The 17501-nt window shown below is 38.6% G+C and overlaps 1 protein-coding gene across 7 annotated transcripts in view; it reads right to left on the bottom strand.

Annotated features, from left to right (window-relative positions):
- The window catches only part of ABLIM2 (actin binding LIM protein family member 2), a 149933-nt gene that overhangs the window by 94774 nt on the left and 37658 nt on the right, over positions 1-17501 (bottom strand). For all 7 annotated transcript variants that reach the window (XM_074865675.1, XM_074865677.1, XM_074865679.1 and 4 more), the window contains exon 2: positions 11531-11674. In XM_074865675.1, the coding sequence (XP_074721776.1) occupies positions 11531-11674 (144 nt within the window). The remainder of the gene's footprint in view (positions 1-11530; positions 11675-17501) is intronic.

Raw genomic sequence — 17501 nt, 5'->3', positions numbered from 1 at the left:
TAGCTTCGGAATGAAGTCTGAGCAATGTTTAAAAGGGATTAAGAGATATGGTTAAAACATCAGCCCAAAGAGACTACCTTTTAAAGGATAATGAAAGAGGTATCATAGAACTATAAAAAGCATCAAATGTGAAACAAGCTTGGATGAAATTAGAAAAAAAAAAATCTTTTAAAATTTCTTAGGGTTTGGGTACCTTAAACCCAATACCATCCATAAAATGTAAATATCAACATTCCAAATCACAGAGCTTCTGCTTAATTAAGTAGATGCATCTGTCATCCTCCATAAAATCAGTACTTAGCAAACATGACAATATAACAAATACCTGAACAGTTTTATTCAACTGTTCCCCAATACTGCATGAAATTTCGAGTTCTTGTATTCTCTGGTTACAGCACAAAATGCATGGGAAATAAGGAAAGAAGCTCTTTTTCACTGACAGTACTACTTTCTGAGTAATACAGTAGTAGAAATAAACTGACATATAAACAGTTTATAGCATAAATTTATTTGGAACCAATTAGATGCGTAACAAATTGAATTGAGACTAGTGCCCGACATGCTTATTCTTCTTCAGAGATTTGATAACCTCTTCCGCTCAGCAAGGCTATTAAATCTCCTGATGCACATCAGTATGACTACTGATTCAGTTCAGTGCCAGAACATTTTTAGGCAGAGGATTGTAATTTTCTTGAATATTTCTTTTATAAAGCCAGCCACTTTTATGTCACTAAAAACATAACTTGTGAAGATTTTAGCTGAAGCAATCTTACATGCACCATATTAAAGAAAAATGTTTTCCATTACAGCTTTTAAATGAAAACAGGCTTTTCATGCAAAAATGTTAGGTACATTGTAAAATATTTCTTCAGAGAAAAAAGCTGGGATGAAAAGATTTCAAACAGGCATAGCCATCACACAAGTTTTTATTTGTATTAGTGATACCTCTTTTGACACAGGTTTTCAGTGTTTTAGCATTCCAAGAGGTTCCAATAATCATTTGTGTCAAACCTTGATGCCACATTTGGCCCCTTATTCTCAATTTGTGTCAATGGTCTTTATTTCCTCTAGAGTTCCCTCCAAACTGATTAGCCAGAAGCAAAACTCCTAAGAAAGATGCATTAATGCATTTTTTGGCACAGAAAACCAAACAGAGTGGGCTGTTGGCCCTTTCTTTCCATCTTGTTTTGGTACACACCCATAACAGAGACCACATACATGACAGTTCACAGAGGTGCTACACTCTGCAAAGTCTTTATATTTATTCATGAATGAAGAAAAATCTAGCTCACAAGTGAATCTGGAGCACAGGAGGAGTCTTGTTTATACTCTCCCTCTCTCCCACTGACTGCAGGATGGGGGAAGTCACTGCTTTCCCACAAGTCAAATACTCCTCCCATGCTCTTCACACATCATCCACCACCAGCTATGCTCCACCAGCCACAACTTGAGTCACGAACCCTTGCGTTCTCCCGTACTCTTCAAACCATATGATATGATTTAAAGTGACAACCAGCTGACTAGAGGAGAACACAGGGATTCCAGTTAAATACTGGCCTGGATATTAAAACACTCCCATTTTAAAGCTGAGAAGAGTAGCTCTGAAAACAGACCTATGTACCATCCCTCGGGTGAGATGCTGTGCCCCTTGCCTGCTACTTACATGGACAGAGACACTGCCCAGCTGAGATGATCCTGCACACCTGAAGAGACAACAAATCAGGGAAAGGAAAGCTGTAGGAAGTCTAGGGAGCATGTTCGAAGGCAACTACCAGATCTTACTCTCCTAGGATAGGAAACCAGCGTTATGTCACAGATCCACTCCTACCCAACACTTGTCATCCAAAATGAGTATCTGGAGGTAGGGTTATTTAAAACCTAGAAACAGTTTCCAACCATTACTGACACTCATCCTAGTGAAACAAGAAAAGCACTGCAAACATAGCACTTATGATAACGAAGAGACTAATACTACCTCAGCTGTTTGTCTTGGTATCACCCTGCATACCAAGCCAATGCCCTATCCTGAACAGTTATGAGCTGTAGGAGTAATTTTAAAGTAGTGAATAAATAAGTGTTTGTCTCCTCTTATGGTATTTGGCCGCAAGCCAGTACCTGGACATGCTGTGGAACTTGAAGTGGAAGATACCCACACCATTTCTGAGGGGGGTACCTCAGGATGGCTTCTCTGACAATTTAGTAATTCCACTCATTAAAATGATTTGCAGTTACCTGACATCAAAGTACCTCATACAGATCTGAGGTTCCTCTACTTGCTTAGGAACAGGCTACTTTTTACCCCAGCCTGGTGTCTGTAACAGTACCTGGAGCACTGTCATTTATGCTGTGTGATTTCACAGTTAATCTAACTTCATAATTCTTTATTGCCTACAGCCTACAAAAATAAATAGCAGCAACAGTAATTAATTAATGCACTTTAATCACGTTGCTAGCCCACTATTGTATGTCATCAGTATTCCATTTGCACTGTACGAATATAAAATGCATCTCTATTTTCCTTGCTGGAAAATAAGCCTACTGAAAGTAGATTAATTTTTTGTCTGTGTGCTGGGCCTGAAAATCAGCTGTGTACTGAAAGACTCGGGGGATGCTATGCTCGCTGTGCTGCCGTACACTACAGCAGGTTGAAACAGTAAAATGCACTGGTCATCTTGCCATCCAAACAGTGTCATTTTGCTTTCAGCCTGCCAGACAGCCAAATGTTCTGCCTTTCAACCTGCAACTGCATGTATGAAGTCTTTTTTTTTGATCCCTTTGTTGCCTGATGTAAGCAACCAGGCGTGAATCCAACACAGGAAAGAGAGGCAGAGACCCTGAAAATAAAAGAAGGAACAAAGACCCATTCATAACATTGTTATAGAGAAAGCAAGAAAAAGATCTCTGCTTGCTCAGAGCTAAATAAAAGTTTTCTTCCTCAGCACTGTAGCTTTTTGTCCATTTCTAGTATTTTCCTCCATCTCCGAGATGGACGCTGGTGGCTGACTAAGATCCCAATTATGACACGTAGTGTGCTGTTAACATAATTCTCTTTTGGCAGCTAAACTGCATGCCTTCATACACTGCTGATGCAGTCTGGGAGCCCATTCTCCAAAAGCCCATGATTATATCCGGAACATTCCTCCTGGCCACTATGCCTGTGAGAAGCAATAGCAACCACCTGGCAAACTTCCATCACTACAGCTTTAATTTAACTTCAAACTCACCTGCAACTAATTTGAAGCAGTCTAAGCCCGTTTCCAGAAGATAACTGTCACTGTGATAGTCTTTCTGTTGCATGCTCTGGTGTGGATGAGTCCAGGTTAAGATTTTCACAAACGTTTTGGGGAAGTCTTCCCCAGCTGGAAGCTCGCTTACCATGTAAGGTCTGCATGGTAATATCATCTCGCTTGACCTCTTGGACAATTCACACCTGTAACTTCTGTCTATAGGTGAGGCAGCACCAAGACAGAAGGAACCTTGCGATGGTATATAATTCATATAATGCAATCACTCTTCCTAGGCAGGAATGATTACATCTAAGTCTTTCCAAGCAGATGTCCATGAAACCAAGAACACCGAAGCTTGTCAGTCACTGGCAGCATTTTAGCTATAATATCTGAAATACCAGCTATAATCTCAAGGACTGGAATCTCACCACATTTTGTTACAGTCCAGGGTAAAGAAAAATAGCGGTATGCAACACCAGGAAAGTCTGGGGCAGACCTGCTGGGCCCTTCCTCAGCTCCCAACCAGGAATTGCAGGAAGGCAGACAGTTCTGCCAGAGGAAAACCACACCAACTTTCTGGAATGGGTAAGACAGAGAACCATGGGCTCTATCTTATCCATCTTACAACACTTCACCATGCATGTGTAGCATTGATAAAGCTATAAAGGATACAGCATACGGCACACCTACACAAGCTCTCAGGCTAGACTGGCCATGATACCCATAAATTAATTTGTGGAGTACACACTTCAGCAGAGGAAAACCCTTAGAGATTCAGAATGCTCTTATGAGACTGACAAAACATTAATGACTCAGGTGTACTAATTAAAATGAAGGAGTCTGGGGAGTTTCTTGTGCACTATGTAACTTGACTCCTATAATTTATGGGAACTACACATCTAGTAATTTTTGCATTAGAAAGTGCATTTCCATTTTCCATTTCCCTTCTGGAAAGCAGAACTTCCCAGTAGCTTAAAGACAGTGTTACTGCCTTATAAAAGCTCTCCTATACTGTTCAGGGTAAGAGAGATCCTCACAGTGCTATGTACATGCCTGGTCCAAGCTAACAAAACAACCCCCAGGAAAACTGAAGAAGCTGACTGGTTTATATTGATTTATTATTTTAAGGTATCAATCTAGTTATTTAAAATCTACACGCATGTTAAAGAGATTTAAGAAACATATTAATGTGCTTTAATTCATTTTCAACCTAATAGCATTTTAAGTGTTTATGATAAAATACTGCTGTCATTTGCCAGACTAATTAAAACTGTTTGCTTTTTAAAAAAAAAAACCAACACATGTAAAGTAACAACATTAAATATTTTCTGATTTTTCATAATGACGCTTTGGGTGCCAGTTACAGGTTTGCAAATTAAGTGCTTGCTCTGATTGTGCACAGATATGGCAGATGGTCTCATGTTAATGAGTCGCAGAAAGCAGGAGGTGGAATAACACCACCGTGGCAGTGATGAATTTCATGCAACAACTCTCTCTGGGTCTCCATGCAGGCTTCACAACACCTTAGTGCATCAAAATGCCCAGTAACTACTCCAGCATGTTGGCTGTATCCCTGCTATATCCCCATGTGAAAAGGCATGATACAGACAGAAAGTCCCCCTGCATAAAGGCATCCTTTCACTGACATTTTTTGTGTGGGGAAAAACTTTACCCTAAAAAGAGAATTTGAGTAAATCAAAAGAATTACAGGCTCTTCACGGGCATAACATTATCTAATGTGGACTGAAATTATGTATGCTCTTCTTTATATGAATAGTACCTTTACTTCCTGCAAAGTTTATGTTACCACCCAAAACTTTATTTAATGAACATCAGGCATAATTTGTAAATGCACTCAGTTTTGTCCCAGTTCTACTTTGATTTCAACCAGGATGAGTTTTACTATTCTCCACTTGTTTGATGTCTTTGTTTAAATTTACCTCAGCATTTCCAGCACAGTTAAGCACCTCTCCCAGGTACCTCTCTCTTCCCAGTTAGGAACCAGCCCCCCACAATGCAAACATCTTCTGCACATAGCTGTATCTGCAGTTTGGATCATCCCCCAGAAATTTCAGCAATTACTTCTTTGAAAATCCTATCCATGTTTTTAATGAGCACTTAACTGCCTAGTATAACTTCTCAGTCTTTGGACTAGAAGGATGTAAATAAGGAGAAAAGCAAGGCAATTAAAAAACTAAAGAAAAATATAATTAGTAAGAAAATAAAGCAGGGGTATTATGTAATATTTGGGGTATAAAGACAAAAGTATGTACAGCTTTACTATGCCCTAAAAATCTAAACCCCAGAAACTCTGTATCTTTAAATGAAATAAATCAAGTTGGAAACCAGAAATAACAGAAGCTTGGCTTCCTGTAGTAGTAGATAGTTAGCTAACCTTTATTGAAATGTTAGGAAGATATTCCTTTACCAGTGCTTGTAACCATGATTCCTCACTTGTCCCTTTTATCACACTGTACTAATTATGTAAATTCATGAAAGATACTCTTAAAAAAATTAATTAGACTCTGGATGAAACATATACTATGAAACAAAGCTTTCGCTAAAGTATTGATTTCATTGGTATATGACAAAGACATGAGGGACTGCAGAAAGGTCTTTATGAATACAAAGAAAGGTTGCAACAAGAATGTGATTAAAACAAAAGAAAAATTAACAATTACTCTGTAATTGTGAGAGTTCACTAACTGACCAAAATTTTTTTTCATTCATTAATTATTGAGTTGCTTTTAGAAAGTTAGTGATTAATTATTTTTAAAGTTTAAGTTTAAACATATCAAAACCACAACACAGAACCACTGGCCACTGCATTAAATTACTTTTGCACAGGCAAAAGTGATTATCATCATTATTTCAGTGAAATAAAACATTAAGCTCATGTGACATTGACAAGTCAGCCCCAAACCTACCATACTATCCAAGCTAGACCCTATGAGCATTGCATCAGAAGCATAGTTTTTCCTATTATACTGAGTTAATATGATCCGGGGTTGCAGACTCCTGAAGGACTTGGGAAGCGATGGGCACATTGCTGAGAGCACCTGATGAACAAGAACGCCTACGCCCACCCCCAGCGCCTAAGATGCCACACATGCCATCAGCCGCTACTGCTTGGCCAAAAGTTGGGACTCAGAGATCTTACTACTGAGCTTCCTGTAAATGACTCCCACTCCGAAACGTGAAACCCTGTAGCTATGTTCAAACGCAAGTCCCTCAGGTCACTCAGCGTAGCTTTTAACATATTTATATCCTAGCAGATGCGTTTGATCCAACAAACAAATCACTCCTATTACGAAGTTACTTGATGCTTTTAACTTTTTCACCACATATTCTGTCTTAGCCCTCCCCATTAACATGGCTTCACAACAAATGACATAACTCTGGGTTGTGTTGTATGTTCTACTGAAAAAATGGTACAGAAGTGATATATCCAGCCCAGGGCTTCTTCACAATTCCCAGGAAACTGTAGTGCCACAAGAATCAGAAACACTGACCCACAGAACCACATACCCAATGTAAGCTGAAGATGTGATATGTTCTAACAGATTAATTAAACAAATAAATGAAAATTCATGGGGGAAAAGTATACTTGAAACTGCTAGCTGTGCCAGTGTGGAAGACTGCATGTGTTGAATCCATAACAAGACAGCAATCCAGGGAATTTTGATTAGGGGTAAAACAGGACAGACACATACATAGCAAAGCTGCTATAGTACAATGGTCATGTTTTTTACATCTGTGGCTCAGACTGCAAGCTTACTCCATTTCATCAAGACCAAACCAGTAAGGGACAAAGATAGGAGTTAGGGTTCTTCTCATGTATTAGTAATCTTGTACAAAGAACATTTTTTTGCAGGATTGCACAGATTTTTCCATTTAATTAGGGTGGAGGCTGCAGGATTTCTGTATGCAAATATATTTGCGAATGTGTTACGGATTGTCCATTATTTGGTCTGCTAGAGTGACTATATAAAACACTGTAAAGTGTACTTTCTGATTTTATATAAAGCTATAGTAATTCAATTATCCAGACCCCCTAGAAACATGGGGCTTTGACTCACACTTCCAGTATTTCCTAAATACTCTATCTGACGTGGAATACTGCTACTTTGGAAGTGCCAGGATGCTATGACATCACAGAAAAAGAAATACTTGACAAACATTCCTAAAACAAGGTAATTCTATCTTTATGAAAGACCAAAGAGGCTACCCAGGATAATATAACTGCAGCACCTACATCTCTCCTACCTACAATTCTACGTTAGTCTGTGTCTGCACTGGCTCACTAAATTATACTGTTGTAATTGAGCTTCAAGTGAGGATTTGCTTAATATCATACCCTGTATGAGAAGCAGTCCTGACCTGACAGAATGAACTAGACAACACAATTTGTTTTAATTTGATAGACTGAGTCATCAATATTTTATCACCTTTTGTCTTTTTCCTTGGTGCTTTCATTATAGTGGTAAGAAATACTAAGAGAATTCACAAACATGGGAATCAAAGCCCTTGAAGTGTTTGCCTCAGTATTTCAAAGGCATCTACTTCTATTATAACTGCATTTTCATTAAACTCAATTAAAATGGGAGATATTTTAAAGTAAAATTTGAAGTGAGGCTAGATGGCATGTTCCCTATAGCCTTTTACTAGCAGATTAGGTGTGTACCTTAACAAGAAATAATATACACAAATCACTATGAGTAAAAACCTTGTTTATGCTGCCTATTTACCTCCATAAATCCTATTAAACTTTGACACTTAGCAAAACTACCAGATGTTCACAGTACTGCTATTAATATTTTTAATCTGAATGTGCATCTCAATCTTGAATAATAAGAATTGTTTGATTTTTAAATCTTTTCTCAGAATTGTTTACAACCATTATCCGGGGAACACAAGAAGAACTGGATGGGAATGAGTGACTTTATACTAACTTTCATTGGTTATACAATTTAATTTAAATACAAAAGGCACCTACATACTTGCTGTTACCATTCTGAAACTCACAGTCCCCAGAGGAATAATCAGACAGCTGTATGGCAATATGCAAAAGTACCTTTCTACCCTAACAAAAAAGAAACAGTTAAATGTCTCTGCGCCCCTGAAACCTCATAATTTAACCAACACTATCAAATAAACGGTTTCAGATTTCACACATATTCAAAAAGGTAAGTGTGACTTCTTCCAGTGTAGTATCCTGTGTCACTATTCAAGTCATTCAAACAGACCTCAAATACCTCCAGACACCCTCTCAAGACACAGTCATTTGTCATTCTTCTTCATGGGCTCTTTGTCAGTTTGTGGTCTCCATCATTGTACATCTGTAAATACTATGAGAAGGAACATAATCTTCTGCAGTTTTACAAGTACCTAAGGTTTTCTGACAAAAGTTATGACATGAATTAACACAGAGGCAGTCAACCTATCAGGCACGCAGCTTATCAGGGAAACATAGCCAGGTCACATGTGGGATTATTTGTCCTGGGGCTGTCCTGAGGCTGCACTGTACACTGGACACACAGAGCTTCTTTCAAGGTGCTGTCGTTGGCAGATGAGGTGAGAGGGGACAAATTGCATCACGGACTACCATCAAAATAAATGCACTGCAGGGAGGAGTCAACTGTAAGGTAAATACATTCCCAGAATTATCACCCTGCCCATGCACAACAGCATGACAAGAAAAGGGGTTCAGAAAAGGGGTGGTGGCACAAACCTCTCCTCCAAGGCTGAAATGAGGTAAGTGGTCAACTGACCAGGAGAACTGAGTACCATGTTTTGCTAAATTAACTATATTTTTTCATCCACTGATTTGAGCATGATTAAAAACCCAATTCACATATGTCTAACCTGTTTTTTTTCCCCCCTTTATGCTAGCTAGTGAAATGTATGTTCAGTGCTCTGTTCTGTTCCTAAGTTCTTCTCATGTAACAACACGGTAAATCCACACTAGAACGCAACTTATGCTTCTTAAGTAACAAATAAAACCCAGAAACAAAACAAAAACAGATACCAGAAGGATGCCAGCAAATTGATGGAAACCCTTGAAAAGTGATAAAAGAAATTATGACATTTAAATAAAGAGGGAAAAAAACCCCACAACCATGTGCGCAAATTTAGCACTTAGCAAAATGATTAGTAAGGAGTGTAAGTACTCCAAGAGCCCTGACACCAAGATGCAGTTTAACCACGCATCTCTGACACTATCTCCTCTGCCAGCTGAGAGTCTGATGGGTTGCTGACAGATGCTACTCTGCTTCTTCCTTGTTAACATAGTGATTTTTTTTCTCATTTTATCCAAGAACTGCCTGAAGCAAACAAACTCCTTACATCTTACAGAGAGGTAGGGGCAATGCAGCTTCTACAATACATTCACCATCATCTTCTGCATGAGGGTGGGAGAAAAAAAAAACCTCCACACTGCTTAAATTTGTGATCAGTGAATAGTTTCAGAATCTGCTTGCTGTATCTGCAGGTGACCTGTCAACCTCTAAAAGGAGATACCCTATGAAATGAAAACGTGGATGTATAGTTGTCATGTTCCTTCCATAGGACTTGTCAATGTCTTCTCATAGCAGATCTCTATAAAAGGGGACTTGCATTTCATTAAGATAATTATATGAAGCACATACCAGTATATTACTGAGACTTCAAGCAGGAAACAAGACTCCTGAATAACAAAATAGCTGCTTTCCTCCTGAGTCAGGTCTGAAACACTAATTTGATAATAAAATTTGCCATAACAACAGGTGGCTTTAAAAGAGTTTGAAAGATGTATGTATGAGCTGTGTTCTGCTTTAAATACCATTCTGGTTCTGAATAGGTGACCAAAATATTTTTGATATTTAGGATACTGCACTATGCTTATTTTTCTTGCTTTGTGATTTTGCAAAGAACACAATTATTGAGCTGAACATTTAATCCTGTCTATATAACTCATTAAAGATTGAGTCAGGTATTGAACACTATATACTTAATCCCATGGGATTTATAAAAATATTTATAAAAATAAGAACAGGGTTTTTTTCTGATAGTTTCCTCTAAACAGAAATGGAGATAGTCACATTAACACAGCTGGGACCAGAGCCATGCTTGTGTTTCTAGGCTGTGCTACAAGGATTAATAAATGTCATTTGAAATACTGCTTAGTAATAAAGTTAGCAGGTTGTCCAGTAAACATCAGTTAACATTTACTCATTTGTATATTCAAAAAAAAAATTAGATCTTTGCAACTTTCAGTTTGGGTTGGAAGGGACCTTAAAGATCATCTAGTTGCACCCCCCCCGCCATGGGCAGGGACACCTTCCACTAGACCAGGTTGCTCAAAGCCCCGTCCAACCTGGCCTTGAACACTGCCAGGGAGGGGGCAGCCACAGCTTCTCTGGGCAACCTGTTCCAGTGTCTCACCACCCTCACAGTAAAGAATTTCTTCCCTACATCTAATCTAAATCTCCCCTCTTTCAGTTTAAAGCCATTACCCCTTGTCCTATCACTACATGCCCTTGTAAAAAGTCCCTCCCCACCTTTCCTGTAGCCCCTTTAAGTACTGGAAGGCTGCTATAAGGTCTCCCTGGAGCCTTCTCTTCCCCAGGCTGAACAACCCCAACTCTCTCAGCCTGTCCTCATAGGAGAGGTGTTCCAGCTCCCCGATCATCTTTGTGGCCTCCTCTGGACTTGCTCCAACAAGTCCATGTCCTTCTTATGTTGAGGGCCTGAGAATCTTTCAAACAACCACGTATCTACAGAAGGGGTGGTGTATTGGTGAATTCCCTATTTCCTTGACCATCCTTCTGCCATTCACAATGTGTCAATATTAGATCAGGCACCAACCTGAAGCAAACCAAGTAGTTATCCCCCAAAAATGGGAAAGCACAGAGGATCACACTGGGATTCAAACATCACAGTCCAACACAAGAGTCTGAACAGACATGGCCATGGCCCACGCCATGGCATGCATTAGAAAGCTGGGAGAGGGATAACTGCCGCATTTCTTTGTAAATGTTAATTGTCTCCTAACCCTGCACCGTGTTTCACTAGCAGTTCTCCCAACCTCTTCTTCCTCAGGTCCCAACTCTATAGTAAACTCCACAGGTTTATATCGGTTTAAAACATACTCCACTCTTAGGACTTAGGATGTTTATAATCTTACAGTAAGCAGTCATCGAGTTTACAGTAAATCCTTTCAGACATGGATTGGATTGTAAAATGTTTGTGAAGTTTCCAGGACCAGTAAGTCACATTCCCAGTGCTAAAACCTACTCATAGGAACAGCTGTCACAAACACTTACCTTTGCAAACAAAGCACTTAATATGGAAATATTTGTTCTGAACTCTCAAAACTTCTCCCTTGCACGGGTTTCCACAGTTATTGCAGAGAATTGCAGTACTTGATGGCTTCTCCAGTTGGCTGTGTACAGCCTGTGGTTGTGAAACTGCAAGGAAAAACAAAAGGTAGAGCATTTTAAAGGTCATAAGATGCATCTTCTGCAAGACCTACAAATAATGACAGTTAACACCTGGGACGAAACAGGACAAGCAGATTAAACAGTTCTAACTTCTGGTATTGGCCAGCACAGGATAAAAAAATCTGCTAAAGGAGCTGAGCCAAGCTTCTCATTTCATAACTTTCGAAGCTCATGCCTGCAAACATTTCAAACATAAATCTGAATTGCTTATAGAGGAAAGAATCCACATGATCAAGTCTTGAGAGCCTCTACCTGAATTTCAAAAAATGCTTTGTCACATTTTCTCTTCAAGAAGTCAAAGACTATAGATAAAAGCTATTGTTTTTACCCAAAATACCTTTAATGGGATTTAGCAACTATTACACTGTGGGCTACTGATCTTTAAAGTTCAAGGTAATCGCCTTTTTAACTCATTTTAAGCTAGAAATACACTTCTGTAGATGTTTTGAGTTCATACTTCTGAAACATTGACATCTCTGTAAATACCATGTACATCGGATCATTAAACAAAGGTTGCTGTCGTTTCGTAAGAAAACAATAATTAGGTTTATCTAGGTTAGCAAAACATTAAGTGAATTAAAAATCTGCTGCCACCTTGTGATGTAAATTAGAAATTGCATTTATTGGGCTGTTGATAATAACAATATAAATTGGCATCCCAATGTGTTATGTGGAACAGGTAAGATAGGACCTTATTCTGAGAATTCTGCTGCGGTACTTGCATCAATTTTTTATTGCAGTGTACTTAAGAGCCTAAAGAGCAAACATGAAGGCAGTTAATTATAAAGGGGCTGAACTATATGTCAATAGACTTGGCTTTTTTTCTGTGTTAAGAACAACTAACAACAGGAAAATACATCAAACATTTTAAGTAAATTACATATTTAATTACATTCTTCTTCTGTAATGTGGCATGGTTATTCTAAGGTTGGACTGCTTATTTCAAAGGGATTTAATTTTTTTAAAATTTAGCTTCAAAATAAACTTATGAACCAACCAGCCAAGATGGACAAACCTCTCATAGGCCAATAGACTAAGTATAAATGGGAATCAGATGTGTTTCCCTTCAGGGTTTAGTCAAGGGATAATGCCACTGCTGTGTAACCCTTTTCTTTCATCAACATTCAAAAAAAAAAAAACCAAAAAACAAAAAACGGAAGTTACTTTTTGTATGAGACTGCTGCAAAACAGTTAATAACTTTGTAAGAGGCTGAGTTAAACTCAGACCAGCCAAGATCTTTAGTTTCTATTCCTACTGTAATATCAGAGTTGCAATTTCAGAAAAAAGACTTCTAAAGGAAAAAAAAAGAAAAAAAAGAGGGAAAAAACCCACAACATTGAATTTAATTTAAAAAAGAACAACAACAAAACAACAGTAACGTCTATACCTTCACATAGGTAGGGATGATAAAAAGAGGCAGTGATGGTACTGTCACTATGAACATATATGATAACAAGACAATACCAAAATCAGTAAGTATCAGTAAGTGAGCGTCACCCAGCTCTTGTTCTTTAACATCTGACCTTGATGCTCTTTTTCCTCTATTCTCACCTCAGCCCCACCACTGGCACCTTGTGATGATACCTAAAAGGTCTTTCCACATCCACCAGCTTTAAGGAGTCAGTATTTCAATGAGATGCTGAGCCTTTCACCCAGTCTTCCAGGGGAGTTTTTGCAAGTTTTGCCCAAACTGCCACTTTCTACTCTTATAAGTGTTTTTTTTTCCCAAGAAGATATATGGGATTGAGCTGCCCATAGAATTATTCACCATACATTAGCATTCTGCCTTGTCTGTTGAAATTATGCATTCTGGGATTGTGAAAAAAGTCCTGCTCAAGGCAATATGAACTTTGGAGCTATTACTGAAGCCCTGGTTATAATTAAGTACATGTCCAATAAAAACAACACAGCATGACAGGCAATTAGAAGCTTAGAGAAAGGCAGATGCCCAAATTTACAACAGAGCAAACAGCACACAAGGTTCAAGCTAATACGAGGGTCTGACCGATTCTTCAAATGAAAACAGAGGGAACTCTGAACTTTGCAATACTTAACTTCTGACATGAGAATTTCTCTTTACTGTAACCTGCCCAAAACAAACTACCCACCCTGAAAAAGAATCAACCCTGTAAGAAACCAAAACAGTATTTTCCTGAGTTACTTAGTAGAGTAGCTGCTAAAAGTTTATAACTATGGGTGAAGAAAGTTTGCTCCCTCCAGAATTACTAACAAGCATGAGATTTACAGCATTTAATTCATGGAAGACTTGATTTAAGAGCTGACCACACCCAGAACAGTTTGGCTTAAATTTGAAATATAAAATTCTGATTGCAACGATTAAACATTTGCCTTTTTCTCACGTTCAGCTCTTCCCATGGCTGAGGCTTTCTGAACAGCATCTCTCCAGAGGCATCAATGCCTGGCCGGTGCGGAGGCATGCAGACGGCCACAGTCTCATACAGTGGTGTTGTCCCATGGGCAGGGCAGTAACCTGGCTGAGGAGCCCCAGCTGCAGCGGAGGGACTCAGATGCACTGCTGCAGAGCCCTGAAGGCACCCCTCCATGCTAAACATACCTCCTTTCCCTAAACTGAAAATATTGTAACATTTCCAGAGAAAAATTAATTTTTCTCTTTGTTTTCTTGCACCTGGAAGTTCTATGATGGTTTTATCGCATAGAAGCATGAAACTGAAAATTGTTGGAAATAAGTTTTTTGAATTGTGAAAACTGTTGCAAACTGAAAACTGTTGCAAAGTGGCAGAAAACAAAGTTTTGCTTTCCACGGTACACGTGGTGGTCAGTGTCCAGAGCTACAGGGCAGGACAACTTCACATATTTGCTTCTCTTCAGGTCTCTGGGTCAAGGTTTAGAATTCAAAAAAACCAAACTCAGCTATAAAATAAATTAAAAACAAAAAGATGTAGTATTTCTCTTGGAATTCTTCCATTAATCTTGAAGTAACACAAATCATATTTAAAATATGCATGGTAGACAGATGAACAATTATTTTGCTTTTCTCTCAGTTCAGAACTAAGATATTCAGTATTTCACACAAAACCCCAGTGGGAATACAGTGCCTTTGGGCTCATTATAAAACTGTGCTTCTGAAGAGAGTTTTAAATACTTATTCTTTCATCCAACACAACAAAATGATGTAATTAATGATATATTAGTTTAAGTTTCAATATTTTAAAATATATTGTGTTTTATGTTGAAATTGCAACTGCTGATATTTCTGAGTAACTATACTAGTGAACTTAACATTTCATGTTTCAAATCATATTTAAGGAAATAGGTTTACACGGTAATTTTAAGCATTCTACTTTTATGCCTTTATGTATAAAAATCAGTCTTTGGAGCAGCAGAAGATACAATTGACATATTTAATGAGTGAAATAGTGAATTACTGATGGAATGTAATGATCTGAGACTACTCATCGGATCATAACTAAAGAGCTCATTAAAAATTAAATGCTTATATTATACCCTGATTTATAGAATTTAATGAAACTAGAAATTTCCCCTTACCTTTAAATGACTTATTCTAAACAGAGATACAAATGAACACCTGATTCTCCAAACGTCCCTTTCTCCCAGACTGCATTCTCCTCTAGCAGAGATACCGCCACCAATCCTTAAACCCTAAAAAGACCTGACTGCATTTACTTTTTGACAAGGACAAAAACTGGCAAGAAATGAACTACCAAACACTTTCCACAGCACTTTGGTGTGCAAGACCTGTCTGCTAGGGACATCTCTGCCAATAATCTTGCCAAATGTTCAGTGCTCACATACTACTGATGTCAACACTCTGCCTCTCTCCAACAGGCTACACAGTACATAACTCTGCTGTTCTGGATAAAGTAGGGCTTACTGAATTAGCAATGGTTTATTAAAAGAATGTCAAATAAGATACATTCCTCAGATTTACTTCTATACTGCTTTCTCGAGACATATGCACTTGCTGCAAGTATGGTGAAAAGGGGACAGTGGTATCACTTGTTATTATAGCTGCATTACACACCTTATGGCAACGTAAAGTGATGTCTTCAGGGTGCTTGTAACTTTGCCGAACTTCAACCATTTAAATAGACATTATTGACATTTGGTGTGCTCAAGCTCATTTCTTCAGGGAAAATTTCAGACAACCTCTTTAAGCTTTTTATAAAGGTGAAAAAAAAAAAAGGATAGGATACAATATAGTGGTTTTCAATGTTAAAAAGAAAGCATAGCACCTTTTTTTGGGAAGTACTTGGGAGTAAAGGCTGAAGCCTGACAGAGACGGATGTTGTGATAGGTACACTGTATCCATGAAAATCCACAATATGTGGTCAAAAAAGCACCTTTGAACAAGCACATCTCCTTTGGCATTGCCATACTAAGCAGGATTTAACAGCAATGGGGACCAGGATGAGGTGCCAGGGATGAGGACAAGATTTGGCTGAGACAGGAGTGTTCTGGAAGCAGCTCAAGACAAGCTGATAGCGGTGGCAGAAAGGGGAAGAATCGCAAGTCTCTGGTCATGCTCCACTCTGGAGCCTTGGATGGAAAATGTCACCTTGTCTCTGCTGTGAGCAAACTGCTGAGGGAAATTAAACCCTTACCAGAAGATCCCATCTAGGACTGGTCCACACAGAGGATAACAAACCCCTTTGCTATCAGGCTCTCTGACAGCCAAATGAGAGAAATCTTCATGGTGGACCACAGACCTAATCGAGAAACATATGGCCAGAAACTGCAGAATTTGACACAGTCCTAATGCTTTTTCCAGTTTGGTGCATTTTGTTTTAACTTAGCATAAGAACCCATAGAAGTCCTCACTGAGCTTAGAAATAGAGTACTGAAAAGCGAAGAAGTGTCATGCTTAAGAATATACATTCAATCTTGGATCAAACCTCAAATATGAAGTTTAATAATAAAGACTTTCACCTGCTTCGTTCAATATATGGACAGAAATAAGGCCACGTATCCCACTTACTCCACATTATTTAACCCTGTTACGAAAAAACAGTTTATTAGATTTACTGCTCTTGGTGGTTACAGAAACCTGAAATGACAAAGGGCCAAATGACACAATTTAATATTAGAATCATAGAATGGTTTGGGTTGAAAGGGTCCTTTAAAGATCATCTAGTTCCAACCCCCCTGGCATGGGCAGGGACACCTTCCACTAGACCAGGTTGCTCAAAGCCCCGTCCAACCTGGCCTTATGTGATATTTCATACAGACATTTTAAAGAGTACTGTGAACTAAACTAAGGTGTAATTTGAATGGAGGGACAACATTTATGTGAATAAGTATTTTATTCCTAAAGAACAAGTTTTTGTAATCACAACAATTACCCCTCAATGCAGGGAAAGTGCTAATTCCTCATCAAGGTTCCTGGATGGACAGTGCGGAACCAGATCGTGAAGGCAACAGTAAAAGAAAAACCAAAGGGGTTGGTTAGGGAGGGTGATCACCTCCCCTGTTCTTTTTGTGGCTTGTTTGGGGTTTTTTCATTGTGCTCTGGAGGTTGGGTTAAAAGAGTGCAAGCCTTTCATTTCAGGATAACACAAATATAGTATCATTTGCCTTCAACAACATTAGCAGAAAAGCTACATCAATTTTCTTTAGCAACTATCGGTGCTACTGGCGTCCCTATAAATTCACCAGGAACATCCATTCTTCACAATCCATTACACTTGCTTCATGAGATGAGAACATTTTGTTTGAGGGGAAAAAAAATTATTAGAAAGACATTAGTATCTAAAATTATCAATATCAGCTGCTTAGTTCGTTAAAATGTTCAGC

This window comes from Strix uralensis, chromosome 4 (genome assembly GCF_047716275.1).
Source record: "Strix uralensis isolate ZFMK-TIS-50842 chromosome 4, bStrUra1, whole genome shotgun sequence".
Lineage (NCBI taxonomy): Eukaryota > Metazoa > Chordata > Aves > Strigiformes > Strigidae > Strix > Strix uralensis.
The sequence above is the reverse complement of the archived record's forward strand: the minus strand, read 5'-3'. Positions and strand labels throughout refer to the sequence as shown.